The 19,540-nt window shown below is 46.3% G+C and overlaps 2 protein-coding genes across 5 annotated transcripts in view; both read right to left on the reverse strand.

Moving 5' to 3' along the window:
• Positions 1 to 1,475: 1,475 nt before the first annotated feature.
• Positions 1,476 to 8,230, reverse strand: LOC121158060 (ADP ribosylation factor like GTPase 2 binding protein). Of its 2 annotated transcripts, none has more exons than XM_040982650.1 (6): positions 7,977 to 8,230; positions 6,942 to 7,003; positions 5,515 to 5,621; positions 4,553 to 4,638; positions 4,015 to 4,111; positions 1,476 to 2,873 (listed from the first exon to the last, which is right to left on the reverse strand). In XM_040982650.1, exons 1-6 carry the CDS (start codon positions 8,012 to 8,014, stop codon positions 2,772 to 2,774), a joined length of 492 nt encoding a protein of 163 aa, XP_040838584.1. In that variant the 5' UTR covers positions 8,015 to 8,230; the 3' UTR covers positions 1,476 to 2,771. The 2 variants fall into 2 exon arrangements, with proteins under 2 accessions (XP_040838584.1, XP_040838583.1); XM_040982649.1 differs by lacking the exon at positions 7,977 to 8,230 and adding an exon at positions 7,639 to 7,899.
• Positions 8,231 to 12,560: 4,330 nt separating this feature from the next.
• RSPRY1 (ring finger and SPRY domain containing 1) overlaps positions 12,561 to 19,540 on the reverse strand; it is a 46,214-nt gene continuing 39,234 nt past the window's right edge. For all 3 annotated transcript variants that reach the window (XM_040982651.1, XM_040982652.1, XM_040982653.1), the window contains exons 13-15: positions 19,135 to 19,287; positions 16,239 to 16,343; positions 12,561 to 13,988 (exon numbers count right to left, since the gene is read on the reverse strand). In XM_040982651.1, coding sequence (XP_040838585.1) covers positions 13,892 to 13,988; positions 16,239 to 16,343; positions 19,135 to 19,287 — 355 coding nt within the window. In that variant the 3' untranslated portion in view covers positions 12,561 to 13,891. The remainder of the gene's footprint in view (positions 13,989 to 16,238; positions 16,344 to 19,134; positions 19,288 to 19,540) is intronic.

Consider the following 19,540-nt stretch of genomic DNA (forward strand, 5'->3'; position numbering starts at 1 on the left):
AATGCGTCCCTGTAGAGACATTTGCAGGAAGATGCTGACTCCTGGCAGCCTGTGGTCTTCCCCCTCTGCGCCCCATGCACACCAGTTATTTAATGTCAGTCAGAGCGACATCTCTGCCATGACAACCCCTCCGCGTTGCCTTCCTTATCCTGAGCCCTTGTGCTAACACTCCCTATGGGAACGCTAACCTGAAAGCCAACTGCATCTCCGAGGCTGTTGATTGGACAGAGGGCAGGGACCACAGCCTTGCCTTGGCAAGCTGTCAGGTGCTCCATGGTGACTTTGTGGTTGTTTGCCACCCTCCCGCCTTTTTTTTTTTTTTTAATAAAGATGAAAGAATTTATTTGGAAAGTATGTGGGGAAATCATGATTTGAGGGGATTCTATAACTTCAGGAAGCTGCAGATCAAGACTGTGAATGTCCCAGAATACCTGCCATCAGGCATTTCTGGCCCAGACTCCTCCGGCACCCATAGCCAAGTGTCCTGAGGCAGGCTCACCATCCGTCCTGCCTGCTTTGTGGGAACTGTACCTGGCTTATCATTAAATCCCTTACCTCTGGCTTTAGGGCAAGGCAGGTGACTTTACTGAGCTTCTAGCTTGTACACGTATGAGCTGATCAAGGTGGCTGGCTTACTGGATGCTCAGAGCTGGTGAAGGTCATGGTGGGGAAAGTTGCCAAATCCTCCGGTGGACGTTTTGAATACCACGAAGCCACACTCAGAGAATCCTGAGCTAGGGGCAGTCCTGAGAACCATCTGGTTCTTTGATCTGAAGTGGGACCAATGCCAGTTAGAAACACACAGCTGCAGGCGAGCTGATCAGCTACTGAGGGACAAGGATTCAGTTAGGCATCCACTGTGCCAGGGGCGACACCTGTTGTCTCGGTGTGAATGTTGATGTATGAATAATTAGTCATTCCAGGAGTGAGCTGTAAAGAGTTTAAATATAAGGAATAGCAGGCTACTTTGAGGTATAAGAGAAAGCAAAGTCCTTGGCCAGAAAGAGTCCCTACCTCCCATCTGATGCCTTAAAGCACAGCCTGGCTCACCCAAAATCCTGCAGTCCCAACTAAGCACAGCTCCTATGGGCCAGGGGCCTCCTGCAAACAACGTCCCCTGCTGGGGCTTGGACCAATGGGCAGGCTCACAGTGTTAACCAGCTACAGTCTTGCTTGCTTTTTCTGTTTAGGGAAGGGATCTCATTCTTGCACTCTTTCAGCTCTGTACTTGCCCACCCTCACCTCTTTGCAGCCTGGCAGACTTGCCCTGGGTCTCCTCAGGTGCCCCTGGCAGCACTCGTGGCCTGGGATAGGTGGTGTTCCTCACACCTGACAATGAGAAAGCCCCAGAGAGGTGCTGGTGACAAAGCTGCCCCTGAGGGTACCTCGAACTTCCAAAGACCAGAGCAGTAATGAGAACCTGGCAGCAGTGGCTACTTTCAAGTTCAAGGAATAGGCTGACTCAGGCAGGATGCTGCTTCTTGCAAAACACCTCATAATTTACTCAGGAACCAGAGCAGTGACATTGTGGGACAGAAAAACACAGCTCATAGCACATCCCATGAGACCAGAACAGCCAAGTTCAAAGTCAGTACAGATTCTTTTACTTAAAAAAGGGGGAGTATTCACTAGAACTGAATTAGTACATTGCTGCTTTTTTTTTTCCCCAAAGGATTAAGACACACTTTCAGGTTAGTGATATTCAACCAAACACTGCGTATAAAACCAAAGTGGACAGAGCAGTGGTTAAGCTGCTTCCTAACCCTACTCGTGAGCTTGACTTGGGGACATCATATTGGCAGATGACAAGAAGTTAGCGGTGCCCTATGCCATTGGAAAACAGCACATTGGCTTACCCAGAGGGCCCTGACGTACTCATGCGCAAACACTGAACAGGGCAGCCTCTAGCCTGCCTCCAGCACTCCCTGGGGCCCAGTCAGGTGGGAATGGCAGCACGGAAGGCAGCCGTACCACCACAGCACTGACACGCAGCGAGGACGCGGCATGGAACACTTGGACCTTCACTTGGCTAATCCTGGAAGCTCTAAAATCATTCCACTAGGTGAGCCTGAGTGTCCATCTAGAAAAATAGATAATTTTAAGAACAATGCTTAGAAGAGACTTCTAGAAACAGTAAGACGACATCAGGACCAGCAAAAGACAAAATGCTAGGACTACAAACGTCAGCCAGGGGCTTGATTCTCACATGTGGCTTTTAAGCTGAGTTTGAGGTGATTGCTACATCCAGGCAAAGCTGGGATCCTTGGCCTTAGGAGCCTTGCGATGGGCAGGCAGCTGGAGTATTGCCCGCGACAAAACACTCTGTTAGGTTAAAGGACTGAACCTACTGCCTGTGTGGAAAAGAGCTGCCGAGGACATAGGAAGCTTCCTGCAAAGCCTGCTGGGACACAGGGTCATGAGGGAGGTTATTCCACATGACTGCCACAGACACACCTGCTGGGTTGGTGGGGGGATGGCCCCAAGTAGAATGCTGGCCATGAGGTTGCTCCAGAGGGTCTGACTAGGAAGCTCCAGAGAAAGGTTCTGCTTGAGAGGGCTTTGAGGACCCCTGAATGCAGGAGGGGGCAGGAAGAAGCAGATCCGGAGGGGTCAGGCATGGTACCGACCCATCAATACTGAACCCGAATGAAGAGCAGCAGAACAGAGCCAGTCTTTCCAAGATGTATTCTGTGGCCATGGCCTGGAGCTGCTTGGAGCCTGTGGGCCGGTGACGTCCAGAACGAGCCCATTCACTGGGGTGGAGGTGGGACCTAGTGCCGCAGGTCATTCTGGGACGCTGGCAGAGAAGCTGCTTTGCACAACGAAGTCACCACTAAACCACTGCTTAAGTCCAGTCCCCGGCCTTCTTTTTCCTACACAAGGGGAGAAATATATTTAAGAAGCAAGGAGTATAGAGAGCCCTTCTGGCTAAGGACCCTGCCTCTGACCTGGGGAAGGCACGGCTTAGGGACACATGGGCTACCATGAAGCGCATAGGGAAGGAAGGGAGTTGATGTCCAGTGCTGGTTGTGGGCAGAACCTGGCTTCCCTGGGACTCACAGTTGTGTCTTTCAAATTGGCTGCACTGTCAGACACAAGGCAGAATTACACACTTTTTGTGTTTTTGTCCTTATTATTTTTGGGAATCTTCTATTCCACCAGAATGCCAACAGGTCTTAGCCAGAGGCACCCTGCGGCTCACTTAGCTAATTCACTGTAATGCTGGCCCATTAAAATTTTTTTCTTTTAATTAAAGAAAAAAATCAGGGCCTGGCATGGTAGCCTAGCAGCTAAAGTCCTCTCCTTGCATGCACTGGGATCTCATATGGGTGCCGGCTGGTTTGTGTCCTGGTGGCCCCGCTTCCCATCCAGCTCCCTGCTTGTAGGCTGGGAAAGCAGTCTAAGATGGCCCAAAGCCTTGGGCCCCTGCACCCACATGGGAGACCCGGAAGAGCTCCTCGCTCCTGGCTTCAGATTGGCATAGCTCCAGTCACTGTGGTTGCTTGGGGAGTGAATCATTGAAAGGAAAATCTTCCTCTCTGTCTCTCCTCCTCTCTGTGTATCTGACTTTGCAATAAAAATAAATAAATCTTTTAAAAAAATACTTAAAGAGACAGACAAAAAGACAATGAAAGCAGAGACAAGGAGAAGAGGGAGTCCTCATTGAGTGGTTCACTCTTCAAATGCCCCCAACAGCTGCAGCTGGGAGCCCAGAACTCAATCCCAGTGCCCCCAACAAGTGACGGGAACCCAGGTTACTTGAGGCATCCTTGCTGTCTCCAGGGTCTGTATCAGCAGGAATCTGGGGGCAGGACCATGAGCTCAGTACTGAACCTAGGTACTGTACAGGGGATGCAGGAGGCTTAACCACTCGGCTAACTGCCTGTCCCTGGACACTGGCCAGTTTTAAGGGTAGGGGCAATGCTGAGGGTAGGATGGGGTTTGTGCTCAATAGTTTTACTTCTGAAACATTTCAAAGGGGTTAACGTGGCTGAGTAAACAGTAATTACTTACCGCTCTGTAGTCCAGAAACATTTCCTTAAAAGCCAAAAAATCTGTAAATGTGAGCAGCATGTCGAAGATGTCACCAGCTACCTCATCTTTATGGTGCCTGCAAAAGGAAGAGATGGCTGTGTCAGAAATGATGACAGACTTCTCTCTTGAATATTTTATTCAAGTTTTCCCTGAATAGCAGAGAGAGGAAGAGAGAGAAAGGGATTTTCCAACAGCTTGGGTGGGTCACGCTAGGCCAAAGCTGGGAGTTAGGAACTCTGGCACTTGAGCCATCACGTTCTGCCTCCCAGGTTCACGAGCGGCAAGCTGTGTCAGAAATGTGGAGTAGCCAGGACTCAGACCAGGCGCAAGTCTTGGTATGGGATGTGGGGTGTCCCAGCCAGCAGCTTAGTCTGCTACCTCACAATGCCTGCCCCCCATTCAAAAGTTTTTGAAGGCTTCCCAACTCAGGATCTAAGCACCAACTGCAAGGGAGGTCATATTTTCAGGCTAAGGAAGGAGAAAGGTGAGGAAACCCAGGCAGCCAAAGCCAACTCACTGTAAGGTGGTCGTGAAAGCCGCCATGTTAAACCCAGGGATCCGCTCCAGCAGTTGTTCTTCGATGTACTTTTCCACCAGCGAAATCTGCCACGGCGGAAAGGCTCCCGGTCAGATCGCTTCAGGCGAACAAGACTTCTTTTCAGAAAGCCTGTCCTCTGGCACTTGGCAGCCACTTGCTGAGATCCTATTCTGGGTTGGGCTCTGTGCTGAGTGTCAGGTGAGGTGACACCTGCAGTATTCCCGCTGTCACAGGGTGACCGCTCAAGCCCCAGGTGGAGCCAGTGCAGAAAGCAGCCAGGAGATGATGTGGGGCCTGGCCCCCTTGGGAGAAGGAACCTGTGCTACCAGACATGCGTAAAGAAGTACCCCTTACCCTGAGAGGCAACCACGGGTAAGTAGTGTTTGAGCAGGTTGCTTGAGCTATACAGAGGACCTCTGAGGTCAGCCACAGCCTCGAGGCTCAGATGCACCCAGAGTCAGTTTACATTCTCCCAGGAGTGGCTGCAGAGGCCCTGAAGGACAATGTGAGGACCCTGGGGCAAAGGGGGTGGGGTTCTGGGTCCCAGGACTGGTGTTCTGCCAACTAGCAAATGAGTGTGGTTCTGGCATTTGCTCTTACTCACCGTGGCGCACCCCAAGGGATTATCTGGAAGCACAAAGGTCAGTCAAAGGCACACAGATGCAATGCCCAGGGCCAGTGTGGGACTGTGGCAAAGCCAAGTTTCTTCTAGTTAAGAAACTGTCAAGGGAATCACAAGTTGGCCTGAAAATCGCAGCCGCAACAGCCACGCAGAGGAAACACGAGCTAAGCGAGACCTCATTACATCTCCTGATGGTCCATCCGTAGTGTGTTATTTAAATGGGTGAGCAAATGTTAACGCCTTTGGGTTCCAGATTCCAATTTTAAAGAAACCTTAAATCCAGTAGGAAGAAGAAAACAAAAAACAATAGCCTACTTACATATTCGTTAAAAATTGGCGTGTAGGAGAGTTTATTCTCCTCAGTGTCCTCAAACTCCTGGTAGTACTTGTCCATGAAGTTCCTCTGTAACAGCTGGAACTCATCATCTAAAGCACACACAACAGTGAGTACTGGCCCTCTTAAGGAAACCACAAGGCGCTCCCACTCCCATGTGGGAAGCTTTCTCAGCAACCACGCCTACGTAGGGCAAGCTGGTGCTTTCAGGAGGTGCTGAATGGGAGGCATTGCGATGTCGAAACAGACCAAGCCAAAATTGGTTTACAACTGCAGTAAAGTTCGGCTAACATGTGCCGCTGGTGCCATTTTTGAAGGTAGAGTTCAGCGGCTTTAAGTTACTCACCCTGTGTGTGACTGTCCCCACCACCCGCCAAGTCTATGGGAAACACATCTACACTGCATGGCTTGAGCAAACGTCAACTCCTTCACAGCTCACTTCTGTCAAGGAGCGAACTGGGACTGATGGAGGCCAGACTGCTTGGGATCCAACCTCAGCCCTGCCGCTTTCTTCATCCAGAAAATGAGAACAATTTATAATAACTATCGTACAGGGTTGCTGAGTAGAATTCATTCGAGAATTCATGTAAAGAGATTAGTTCATAGTGAACTTGGGGCATAGGACATTTTTAAACAAGGACATAAAATATGACTTCTGAAATACAGGGGATGCTTCAGACAGGACCCAGACTTTGGGATGGATGTCCAGGACTTGCACAGGGCTCATTTCCTCACAGCATGGACGCTGTGGGTGAGAAGACTGATCCAACTCCTCAGTATTTTCCAGAAACCCTCCAGTGTACCCCAAAGAGCTTAAAGGTGAGACAGCCCTACCCAGGAGATGCGACACGAAGCTTCACAGACCTAGACACAGACAGGGTCTTACACAGTGACTTTCAGACAAAACAGACTAAACTCTTTAGCTAACAACATCAAATCTTTCCCTAATTCTCATTTTTCAAAGTTTCTCCCTCCTCCCATATTTGCTTTAAACCTCTGGGGTCTGTAATTGCTTGTTTGTGATGCGTAGGACTTACGGACGTCAAAATGGCAAGCAAAAACAGGCACCTGGCGGCCAGCACAGCAGTGGTTGCTGAACTTGGAGCCTCTGATTTCTTCACAGCTGCTGGGGATATGGTGTCTTAAGGTGGGGAAACACTAAAGCACCAATGAGATAGCCCTCATGCCATACACATACAGAGTAGGTCTGCTCAGGGCAGCCCAGCACTCAGCACCTGTGTACACTTCTCCCAGCGGCTGCTTGTTTCTAAGTAAGGCCCATTTCTGAGGACCTTATCCTGTGTCACCTCTGCATGGTTTTTTCACCGCTTACAGATTTTAACACCCTTAGAAGCCAGGCGCTCAGCACTGCAGAGCGCATGGGGCCAGGCTGTGACAGAGGGGATGCTCACCCATGATAATGTCTTCTAAATATCCAACCACAGCGTCAAACTCTGCATCCGAGGCCGAGGAGCTGAAAAACAGGTTTGCATCAGACCTTGGTTCACATAATCTGCTATTGAGAAGATGTGTGATGGGGCTGATGTGGTGGCTCAATAGGCTAATCTTCCTCCAGCAAGCACCAGGATCCCATACGGGTGCTGGTTTATGTCCTGGCTGCTCCACTTTCCAACCAGCTCTCTGTTTATATCCTGGGAAAGCAGTGGAGGATGGCCCAAAGCCTTGTGACCCTGCACCTATTTGGGAGACCCAGAAGAAGCTCCTGGTTTGGATTGGCTCAGCACCAGCTGTTGTGGCAATTTGGGAGTAAACCAGAGGATGAAGATCTTTCTGTCTCTCCTTCTCTCCATAACTCTGAACTGTCTTTACAAGCCAGGACGTGAATCATGCCAGGCACAAAAGAAAAAAAATCCTAAAAATAAAAATAAAATACGTGCTATGATAGGCATTTCCCAACATATACAACAGAAAACAAAACAAAACAAAAACAAAAAGCAAAACAAGTGTGCTACTACCCATGACTGTCCCATCCAGCAACTGCAAATAGAAGGAAACATACTTAGCACATTAGAGACAAAATTCAAATGCAAGGGCTCCACTTGTGCCAAAAGCCCCTCCAGCGCCCCAGCGTCCTAGGAATCCACTCACCGCATCTTGGCTCTCATGTCACTCCTGCCTGTTGCAAGCATGAAGCTGGCGTGGAAGACTGGCCAGGAGGGGAATTAGGTCAGGGCTTCCGGTGGAGGTGGTGGAGGAGAGAGGGAGGACGGGTTCTGACCCGCGGTCAGGACTCCCATCAGCTCTAGCTGACAACTAATGGTGGGAGGCAGGGGCATTGTGATGGAGGCATGCAGCAGGTGACACCCTCCTGGGAGCGGGAGCACATAAGATGCTGAGCACAGCCCTGGCCATCCTCCACTCGAACTCCCGAGGTCACCCCTGTACCCTGCCCTGCAGCCGCCAGGAACCCCGGCGGCGTCACTTACAAGGATAACGCAAAGTTCTCTTCTTCTAAGGCGTCCATCGTGGTCCGGCCAGGGTCCAGCCTCTGCTAGGCTTCCACGAGTACTCGCCCAACTCGACGGCACGGCGCTCGGCCGCCGGGGGAAGGAGGCCTCGCTCCCGGGCTGAGATCCGCTCACGGTTCAGCCGGGCCAGCGCCTGCGAGGGACAGCCTGCCTCAGGCTCCCCGGCTGCGGCCACGCATCGGCAGGGCCGTCTGGTCCACGCGCCAGCCCGCGTCCGTCGCCGCTGCGGGTCCAGCGTCGGTTACCGCCCGCTGAGCGCCGCGCTCCGCCTCCGGTCACCACAGCAACCGCGACCTTTTCCGCTGCCTCACGGACTCTGACCAATCACAGGCGCGGCGTCACCCGACGTCAGGGCGGGATAAAATCGGGGAGGAAGTCCCGGAAAAGAAGAGCTCCCTGCTGGCTTGCGTGGATAGAGATTCTGTGCAGATACCACGTCTCTTCGCGAAGCCAAGAGTCTCGATTTCCTCACTTAAAACTTGGTGTTAAGAGGTGCCTTGAGGTGTTTCGGAAGTTTAGCTTAAAGCGTAATTAGTTGCTTGAGTCAATTCCTTGTCTTGAGGTACGGATGCCTGGTTTGACAGTTCCGCCCCCTCGTGGAAAGCAAGCCTCACGGCGGGAAGTGCAAGCTTTGCCATGTGTTTCAGTAATTGGCTCTTTGGATAATTATCCAAGAGAAGAATAAATCCGATACCAGGAATCAGAAAACCTTGCTTCAGGAAAGGGTTCCTTCCAGAATTGCCAGATTTTGAAAATTATTCAGCTGCTTTGACATTTGATTAAACCACTAGGCATTGACTTTGTATAACTTTTTTTTTTCTTTTTCAAAGATTGATTTTTATTGGAAAGGCAGATTCACAGGAGAGACAGAAAGGCTTTCCATTCGCAGATTCACAACCCAAGTGGCCGCAATGGCCAGAGCTGAGCCGATCCGAAGTCAGGAGCTTCTGCCAGGTCTCCAATGAGGGTGCAGGGTCCCTTGGACCATCCTTGACTGCTTTTCCAGACCACAAGCAGGGCTCTGGATGAGAAGTGGAGCAGCCAAGACATGACCTGGCGCCGATATGGGATCCTGGCACGTGCAAGGAGAAGACTTTAGCCACTAGGCTACCATGCTGGGCCCACATAGCTTTTTAATGAAATATTTTTATTTATTTGAAAGAGCCACAGAAAGGAAGGAGAAAAAGAGGGAGAGAATCTTCACTCCCCAGGTGGCTACAACTGCCAGGGCTTGGTCTTGCTGAAGTGGTGGATACTTGGACCAACTTCCACTGCTTTCCCAGGTACATTGGCTGGGGACAGCTGGAACTGGACGTGGTGTTCATATGGGATGCTGGACTAGCAGGCTGTGCCACAGCGTAGGACCCTGCATGATTGCTTTTGCCCCGAAGTGTGTTCTATGGCTGCAGGGGTTTCCCGTCAGAAGGCCAGACTGAATCAATTAAGACTCCTTCGAATGCATATTAATAACAGCAGGATCTGGAACTAAAGGTGGCTACAAAGACAACTACATACAAGGTGAGATCAAGGAGGAAGGCATCAAAAAATGCTAGTTGCATTTGGGATGAGGTTTGGCCTGGTTAAACACAGGTCTCACAGCTTGTAGCACATTTCCACTTAATTGACTTTCTCCACATGCCACACTTATTTCTGGGCTAATGAACTTTCCAACCTTCCCTAGATCATTTATAGGGTCTGAGTAGGGCAGAAGGATCTTGATTTTATATGCAGTCTGCTCTAGTTATTTATTGGTATTACACCTCCCACCCCCTTAGTGGTCCACTAAGGTGGCAATTCTGCTTACTAGTTTGCAGTGCGGGCAGGGCTTGGCACTTGGTGGCAGCTGGCATGCAACCAGAGGGGGCTCTTCCAAGGAATTCACTCCAAACAACAGACTAAGGAGTTTGGGTTCTCAGCTGAGAGCTCAGTTGAGGATGCTGGCTGGAGGGTGGAGCTCCCCCTCATAGGTCTTTTGGAGACGTTTGCTCACGCCACCATGGCTGAGTTCAGGAGAGACAGCAAGTGGGAGCTACCAGCCACGTCAAGGCCTGGAACTGGAACACTGGGACAGCATCACTTTCACTGTCTTCTACTAATCAAGCAGACAAGGTCCACTCCAGATTTAAAGGGGAGAGGACATCCAGCTAATTTGTCGTTGGGAGGACTGTCAAGTTTGCAATCTCTGGCTCTAGAGAAAAAAGGGAATAGAGGTAACTATAGGTATTCAGTTATTCAGGCATGTGCTGGATACTGGACTGAATATTTACAAATTTTCAGGCCTAGTGTGATGACTAAATTGGCTAATACTCCCTTTGTAAATATCAGGATTTCGTATAAGCATCGGTTCCTGTCCCAGCTGTTCTGCCTCCCATTCAGCTCCTTGCTTGTGGCCTGGAAAAGCATTAGATGGCAGCTCCAAGCCTTGGGATCTTGGAGCCACATGGGAGACCCAGAGGAGGCTCCTGGCTCTGCAATACTGCACTGGTTCAGTTCTGGCAATTGTAGCCATTTGGGGAGTGAACCCATGGATGGAAGATCTTTATCTCTGCCTTAAAAAATAGATTTATTTTTTAATTGTTAAGTCACATAGAGAAGGAGAGGCAGAGAGGAAGATCTTCTGTCTGCTGATTTGTTCCCCAAGTGGCCACAATGACCAGAGCTGAGTTGATCCAAAGCCAGAAGCCAGGAGTCAGGGGCTTCTTCCGGGTCTCCCATGAGGGTGCAGGGTCTCAAGGCTTTGAGCCATCCTCCACTGCTTTCCCAGGCCACAAGAAGAGAGCTGGATGGGAAGTGGGGCCGCTGGGACTAGAACCAGCGCCTATATGGGATCCCAGTGCATCCAAGGCGAGGATTTTAGCCACTAGGTTACCATGTCAGTCCAGTGTTCTCTTTGTAAACCTCCCTTTTCAATAAAACCAAATCTTAAAAAAAATTCCTTTGCATTAACTGTTTATAAGTTCTTTGTAGGGTTGGCATTAATTTCTCCACATCAATAGCAAAAGATGAATAATGTACAATCTTAGAGAAAGCTGTAGTTTTCCTGGTCAGGCATTCAAGATGGTTAAAACTTGGAAAAAATAATTTTCTGTTGCTAAAAGTTTGTTTCTGTGACTGAATCATTTGTTCTTGGCACCTTGCAAATGCCACCATGATCTTCTGCTTTATGTTATCCAATAAAGGTGGCAATTCATTAAAAAAAAAAAAAGCAGTTTTGGCTGGAACACTTAATTTTCCCAGTTTAGTCCTTGGAGAAATGCCAGTGTTGAATTCTTTCATGTTGTTCCCACTGGAGATCGTATACGCACCAGCAGTTGGTCTGGCTTTCCACTTCTCTCCAAGTGCTTGATGCAGGATGTGGTTCTCCTGCTGTTCTCTTCCACTTGGTGTGCTAACCCCGAGGTTATCTCCCATGTTGAAGAGATGTCTTTCCTTTGAACCAGCTCTAAGATCCCATCTCTGATCACACCCTGGATAATGTTATCAGTTTAACACTGGAATCTTTTTGTGTGTGTGTGAACTAGAAGTTAAGGATTTGAAAAACAGGCCATCATCAGCACAAAGTTCAAGTGTAGCTTTGCACAGAGCCGGCAGGCCCTGACCACTGGCAGATGGTCTGTTAATTCTATCACTGTATGTAGACCACCCCTCCTGCAGCTGGAGTACTTCAGTTCTCTTTACTGGTCTTCCCAGTGGCACTTTTTTTCTTTCCTTTCCCTTTCTTTCTTGCTTTCTCTTCCCTGCCCCATCTACCCCTAGTTGCTTTTCCTCTGTGCTGTCACAGCTCCATCCCATTCTCCAGATCGAAGACAAAGTCATCTTTTAAATCTCTGCTCAAGGCAATTTGTGCTTAAAATCCACTGCGTTTAAACACACACACAGAAAGAAAAACAGACAAAAATCCATTGCTTTCTACTGCTTAGCATAAACTGTAAAATCTTAAAGATGGTCTTCAGGACCTTCATCTGCTGGGGTTGGGGGCGAGGTCTCCCACAGGGTTCCGCAGCCCTGGGTAGGCCCTGACCTGCAATGCTATGTTCACCCAGCTGCCCAGTCCTGGTGGCCTGCTCCCATCTGTGCCGCATGTCCTACCTCTTTCTTTAAGGTCTCCTGATCGATCCCCAGTGTCTAAATTAGGTACTGAAAGTTCTCCCTAGGAATCTAATCTTTCCCTCAGAGCACTAACAATTTATTACAGTAAATGCAAATGGTGGCCTTTTTCCCCTTTCAACCAGACATAAACTCCACAGACATACAGCTTGTATACCACAAAGGCCCTGCGTGTTATAGGCGGTAGATGTAAGTAATTCATCTTACTTCTTATTTCTAATACTTGATTTTCTCCTACTCTGAAAAGCAGTATTTAAAACCTAAGAGGAAAATGTCTTAGTAAAATTAGTAAATCAATGAGAACTGTGAAATCTTAGTCAAAAAAGGCAACAGATGTTTTATTCTTCAATGCAAATTACTATATTCACCACAAGCTAAAGAACATATATCTATATATGTATATATTTATATATTTATATATTTTTGGATTGATGGAAGACTAAAGACATGGAAAAAAATCCAGCACCCCAACAAGTACAGCCAGGAAGGAAATCAGCTCTGTAGTGGGACAGGTTTAATGGACTACAAACAAGAAAAGATTGGAAAGGAAGAAAAAAATGTGCATTGAGTTTAAGACACTGTAAAACTCAAAAGACATATTTACTATTCAAGTATAAACTCAGTAAGGACTTGGCATAAATTGAAAGGCAGCTGCTGAGGTACACCATTAGAAAAGAAGTTCTCTGAATTTATAAGTCTACCTTCCAATTTTCTGGGAGAAAAAAACCAAACTCTTGAAGGTCTTCACCAGAGACCCTGAGAGGGATTAACACTTGTGATGAAGACATAGTCAACAATCCATGATTGAATTTACTGTTAAAAAAACATGTATTTATTTAAAATAATAGGAATACGTGTTTTCTGACTGTCCTCTGGAGTCTTTGAGACTATAGTTCAAGAGTTTCAAAGTGTATTATTTCCAAAAACAATAGATTAAAAAAACTTTTTAAAACAAAAACCAAAAAACCTGATTTGATGGTACCTTATAAATATCCTAAATATCAAATTTTCTCCAGTCTAACATTGCAATGAATTTAACAATTCCTCCTGCATTGGTAAGACTTTTTTTTTTCCTCACAAAATGTGGGTACTGAAATTGGATAGAAACACCATGAGTGTGAAAATACCACCAATTTTCTGCAGTTAAAAAAAACTAGAATGTTCTTTGGAATCACTAAAATATAAAAAAATCCGGGTTTGTTTTCTACAGTCTGCACCTTCTTTCAGGTTCTCTGTGTTGCTTGGAGCATGGACCTGTGTGATTCTAAGTCTATATAGTTCAAGTCTTGCAGTGCAATATCCACATTTAACACACCGGTGTCTCTCTGACCAGTGGGAAAGTTCTGCTTAACCCAGAAATGCTCTTATTTACGCCTCCGTAATGACATCTCCCCCAACATAAAACTTTAGAATATGACACGAAACATCCTGTTTTAAACAATCAAATGAACCCGATGTGAATTCGGGCGTGGTTTCAGCACTCAGGAGAGCTCTGTCTCCAGTTGTTTTTCATGGAAGTACCGCAGACCCGGCTGCTAGCAGTTAGCTTTCCTTGGCCTTGAGAGGAATTTTGCAGGGCTGGCAAGTTGGATTAGATTCTAAGAGGATTTTGTCTTTGAAAAACTACCACTTTTAGCATAAAATCTGGTCATGGCTATAAGTTTCAATGTGCGTACAACTGATTAGAGATTTTTTTTTCTTTGTTTTTCTTTTCAATATTGGCTGGAATTCAGTAGAAACAAGTCCATGGTGTCTCTTCACCTATGTCATGAAATATGAGAAATCTGTCTCACTCTAGACACTATTTCTTTACGACACAATGGGCAGGTCTCCAGTTGCAAGGCACAATCCATGCACAGATCACTGGAAAAAAAAAGATATAAATGCAATCAGGTTAATGGTTCAAAAGGTCAATTTATAATTACCTGCAATTAAATCTAAAACATGAGCAAATTTGTTCATTGAAAGGCTAATAATTATACGATTCATAAAATTTGAAATTATAAATGCATAAATAAAATTTAAATTAAAAGTCTTCTTTCTCATCTTCCTTTTTTTGTTCATTAAAAAAAAAAAATTTATGGGCCTGGCGTGGTAGCTTCTCTCTTGCATACACTGGGATCCCATACGGGCGCTGGTTCGTATCCTGACAGCTCCACTTCCCTTCCACTCCCTGCTTGTGGCCTGGGAAGGCAGTGGAGGATGACCCAAAGCCTTGGGACCCAGCACCCATGTGGGAGACCTATCTGGAAGAAGCTCCTGCCTTGGATCATTTTAGCTCCATTGTGGCCACTTGGGGAGTGAGCCAGTGAATGGAAGATCTTATTGTCTTTCATTCTCTCTGTAAAGATCTTCTGTTTGCTGGTTCACTCCTGAAGAGGCTGCAACAGCTGGAGCTGAGATGATCTGAAGTCTGGTGCTTTTGAGGTCTCCCACATACATGCAGAGTTCCAAGGCTCTGGGTCATCTTCCACTGCTAACCCCAGCTACAAGCAGTGACCTGGACTGGATGGAAAACGGAGTAGGCAGGAGTAGGCAGGACATGAACTGGTGCTCGTGGGATCCCAGCAGGTTGCAAGGCAAAGTTTTAGCTACTAGGCTGTCATTCATTATTTTTACACTTTATTTATTTATTTGAAAGGCCAAAACAGAGATAGAGATCTTTCTTCTAATACCAGTTTACTCTCAAATACCTGAAACAGCCCGGGCAGAGCCATGTAGAAGGCAAGAGCTGAGTTCTTCCATGTGGGTTGCAGGGACCCAACTGCTTGAACCCTCACCTGCTGCCTCCTGAGGCATGCATGAGTTCTGCCAGGAATGGAACCCAGGGACTCCCTGGGTGGGTATGTGGCCTGCTGGTTAGGATGCTGGTAAACACAGTACACCTCATGTTTAAGTGCCTAGCTCCAGCTTCTTGCTAACACAGTCCCTGGTGGGCAGCAGTTATGGCTCTAGTGATTCAATTCCTGGCCTGGGAATTCCTGCTTTCTAGTTTTGACCTGGTCTGGTCTAGGTTATTAAGGCATCTAAGGAGTGAGCCAATAGATGCACTCTCTATTTGTCCTTCTGCCTCTAACATGTTCACTTCTCAAATGCCTGCAATGGCTGAGATGTGAACTCTACACAGGTGGCTCACTTGACATCACTTGCTGCCTCCCAGGGTGCATGTCAGTAGGAAGTCACTATCAGAGTTGAGCCAGGGCTCAAGTTCACACACTCTACATGACGTGGGAGTATCCCAACTGATACCATTTTGTTTAAAACAAACAAAAAACCAGGAGCTCTTTTTTTTTTAAAGTTTAGAGATTCATTTACTGTTTATTTCAGAGTTACAGTGCGAGAAGAGGGAAAGGGGAAGAGGGAGGGACAGGAGAGAGAGGGAGGGAAGGAGAGAAGAAGAGAGGGAGAGAGGGAAAGAGAGAGAAAGCAAGCAAGACAGACAGACAGACAGAGACTTTTCCACTCACTAATTCACTTCCAAATGGCCACAAGGCCAGAGCTGGGATGGTCTAAAGCTAGGAACCAGGAGTGTCTTCTGGGTCTCCCATGTAGTGCATGGCACAGGACCATCTTCCACTACTTTCCCAGGTGTATAAGCAGGGAGCTGGGTTGCAAGTGGAGCAGTTGCGACTTAACTGGTGGCCATATGGAATACTGGCACTGCAGGCAGAGGCTATGCCACAGTGCATTTGAGTCCCAGCTGTCATTTTGGATCCAGGTCCCTACCAATGGGCCCTACCACTCACAGGAGAGACCCTGATGGAGTTCCAGGTCCCTGGCTTTGGCCTGGCCCAGCCCTGGCAGTTATTTAGCGTATAAACCAGCTCACATGCAGTCTCACTCTTTCTCTGTAACTCTGCCTTTCAAATAAGATAATCTTTAACATGAATTTATCTTATTCAAAATAAGATAATCTTCCATATCAGCTGCTTTAGTTTTAGTACCTTCTAGAAGACAGCCAGGTAATAAATGACAAAGTAATTCCTCATTCATTTTAAACAGTGTAAGTGAAGAGCCTATGGAAATAATAACAGTGTACAAGCAATTCATGAAGGGGAAGAAAGGCTGCCTGGTGTCATTTGTGGCAGGGGAGTCCCTAGTGAAGCCTCTCACCTGTGTCCACATGGCTTCAGTTGTGTGTCTGCCACCTCATCACAACAAAGGGAGCAGCAGTTCTCTCGGATGCTGACTTGCTTCAACAGAGCAAGACGCCTGTGCCTGAGTAGAAAAAGCATTTGAAAGTTATTTGTCACAAAGTAAAATATAGCCTGCAAGCAAAGATGCTCTGGAAATGCACCGTACCTGTGAGATGTACCATGTAAGCATCCTTTAGTCAGGTTTTCACACAGACTATCTCATTATAATGTTAAAATAACTTTCTGAAGTAGGAAATGAAGGAGACGTGGCCATTCCCATTTTATAGGCAAGAAAACTAGAAGTTTAAAGAAGTGAATTGTGGAAGGTTGCAAACCAGTAAACAGGGTCAGGATTCAAGTGCAAATCCCTCTTGATCTAATCCAGGGTTCTTTTAATTCTGCCAGCAAATTTCAATCTTTTAAACATGGTTTTGAGTTTGATGGGAAGCAGACTTTCCAAAGAAACACACTTCCATCTTTATGTAATTTCAAGTGGTTTATGAGTCCAGTGTAGACTCCCTGCAAGTCCAGGGACCCGAAGCTAAAAGCCTCCCATTACACCTTCATTAAGATGAACTGGAGAAGCAGACAGGCAGGCAGATCTGCTCTGTGAATGCAGGGTCTTCATGCCTGGGTAGGAGACATGAGCCATTCACTTTGGAGGTGAACTTTCTGTTCCCAAAATTGTTTCAACAGAGGAATAAGGAAGTATCCCTGCCTTCAGAGAGCTTATATTCTAGTAGGGAGGTGAAAGACATAACCAAGATAAGTAAGTAATACACACAGACTGTGAAATGTTGATGAATTACTACAAAGCAAAACATAAAGGGCAAGCGGTGTGTGCATGAGAGGTAGAAGTTATAATGGAAAATATGGTAGTCAGGAAAGAGCTCATTGAGGTGGTGTTTAAATAAAGATGTGTAAGGGAGTGTGGAAGTGATGTCTGCGGACATCTGGAGACCTCAGATATGCTGAGACTGTATACGTGTATTTCCAGAGCAGCAAGGATCACTGGGTGGCTGAAAGTACATGGGTGATACAGTCAGAAAAGCACTGTGGGCCAAGACAGGACCCACTGTGCAGGGCCTTGTCAGTCACTGTGAGAATTTAGACTTTTCCCATACCAAAATGGAATGCCACTGGAAGTTCACCAAAATCATTCTGGAGGCTGTGTTGAAGAGACTGAAAGGAGTGAAGGCAAGAATAGGTTGGAGGGGAAGGCAAAACTAATGCAGGTGGAGAAACGGTGGAGGCTGAGATCCTGGCAGCAGTAGTCAGGATGATAAGTAGTGGGACTGGGAGACATATATGTGTGTATGTGTGTGTATATATATGTATATATACATATAGTTCATTTATTTTATTTTGAAAAGAAAGAGCAACAGAGAGAGAAAGAGACATACAGAGGCAAGTTTTCCCATCTACTGGTTCGCTCTCCAAATGTCCAAGATGGTCAGGTAGAAGCTAGGAGTCTGGAATTCCATCTAGATTTCTATATGGGTGACAGGGACCCCAGTGATTGGGTCATCTTTCAGTACGTTCCAGGCACATTAGCAGAACTGGAAGCAGAACAGCTGGGACTTGAACTGGTGCTTGTACGGGATGTTGGTGTTGTAGGTAGTACCTTAACCCACTGCTCCATACCACCAGCCCACGACTGATATATGTGGAAAACATAGATTCCAGGATCTGTCCAAGGATCAGATGTGGGAATGGCAGAAAGGAAGGTGTACAGGATATTCTAGAATGACCAGGGATAGTGGACTGCTAAGGGGGCTATTTACAGAAGTGAGAGAAGAAAAACAGGTGATGCTATAGATAGAAGATGTGCATATATGCACTATTATACTACTATTGTCTCTTGCATGTATTTGAAATTGTCCACTCTAAAATTCGAGTGGAAAAAAAATGAAAGAAAGAATTTGGGAATACATACAATATACAACAACACACAAAGCATCAGGTAGTGGTAATAGGGCCATGAGTTCTTCCCAACCAGAAAGGTATTGTTATTCTAATTGTTTAATTGTAAAAAAAAAAAAAAGTACTTTTTAAAAACAGGATCACAGAATAGAAGCTGAACAAGGTTAAAACTACATGTTCTTCAGTGCACATGTGAGAAGACAGATTCATCTGTGGCCTCTTCTAAGGAAAAGGCAGGCTATACTTTCTCTTCTTTCTTTTTCTTTTGAAGGGAAAGGGTAAACAAGAGAGCAAGATGTCATCATCTTTCACTGAGAGCACTGGGGGTACTGAATCCCTGGGCGGTCCTAAGACAGCCGAGTGAGATTCTAGGGAGGAAGCTCAGGTTCCTGAAGTGGCACATGGACGGCCTTCATGGCCTAACAGTAGTATCAGGCTGTTCTATTGCCTACAATGACATGTTCAAGTTCACCTGGAAACTGTTGAGCCACTATGACACTGAGTCCAAAATGATATACAACCCAGAGGTTGGCTTAGATATTTTGAGCCAAAATAGGGTTGGTCTTTCTTTCTTTCATTCTTTTCTTTAATTCTTTTTGTTTGTTTGTTTGTTTGTTTGTTTCTTTCTTTCTTTCTTTTCTTTCTCTCTCTTCCTTCCTTCCTTTCTTTCTTTCTCTCTCTCTTTCACCATTTAAAATAATGGCGAGGTTCTCTGTTACCCAAAGACTCGGCAGAAGAAATCCCCTGTGAAACTTCTTGGGTCTGGTGCTTTTGAGTAAACAAAGATCTTAGGGATCTAATCATAACAATTAGTTTGTATATAACTGTTTTGGTCACTGATATTTCCTGTGAGTTCATTTAATATAACCTTTCAAAATTATTTGTTCAAAGTTAAATTTTCTCAAGGGATGCTTGTGAGGTTCTAGAGATAGTTCGGACAGACTCCTTACCTTGGCAAAATGATTTTTTCCTCAGCTGTTAGGAAGGCATAGTCATTAAAAGTGCTAAATTTCATAGATGGTGGGTATTTAAATGGTTTTGCTCCAAAATTGAATTCACATTGTTGATATGACATAAAACTAGCTGCCGCAAAAAATCCAGATCTACAATGAAAACATGAGGTCAACAGAATTAAAAAAAAAAAGGCAGCAAAGTAATGTTCACATATAAAATTTTTCAGAAAGAATGAGCTGGTCATACTAACGGCAAGAGAGGGACATGCAGTCTGCTGACTGGTCTGCATACCAAAAAATAGCTTGCATTTTCTCTTCCTATATCAAGTTTTGGGATAGTTTTAAGCCTGATCAAACAACTCCCCAGTAACTTAAAATAACAGTTTCCCACCACAATAGCTTA

The sequence above is a fragment of the Ochotona curzoniae genome, unplaced genomic scaffold (genome assembly GCF_017591425.1).
Source record: "Ochotona curzoniae isolate NIBS_2020 unplaced genomic scaffold, NIBS_Ocur_1.0 contig_3622, whole genome shotgun sequence".
NCBI lineage: Eukaryota > Metazoa > Chordata > Mammalia > Lagomorpha > Ochotonidae > Ochotona > Ochotona curzoniae.

Bases quoted from the DNA above. Each gene is read 5' to 3' on its own strand.
- LOC121158060 (XM_040982649.1), bottom strand. From the start codon at position 7,679: ATGCTTGCAACAGGCAGGAGTGACATGAGAGCCAAGATGCG. The intron at 7,004-7,638 runs GTGAGTGGATTC...CCTGTTTTTCAG, and splicing joins GACATGAGAGCCAAGATGCG to CTCCTCGGCCTCGGATGCAG. The intron at 4,639-5,514 runs GTAAGTAGGCTA...CCGCCGTGGCAG, and splicing joins CGCCAATTTTTAACGAATAT to ATTTCGCTGGTGGAAAAGTA.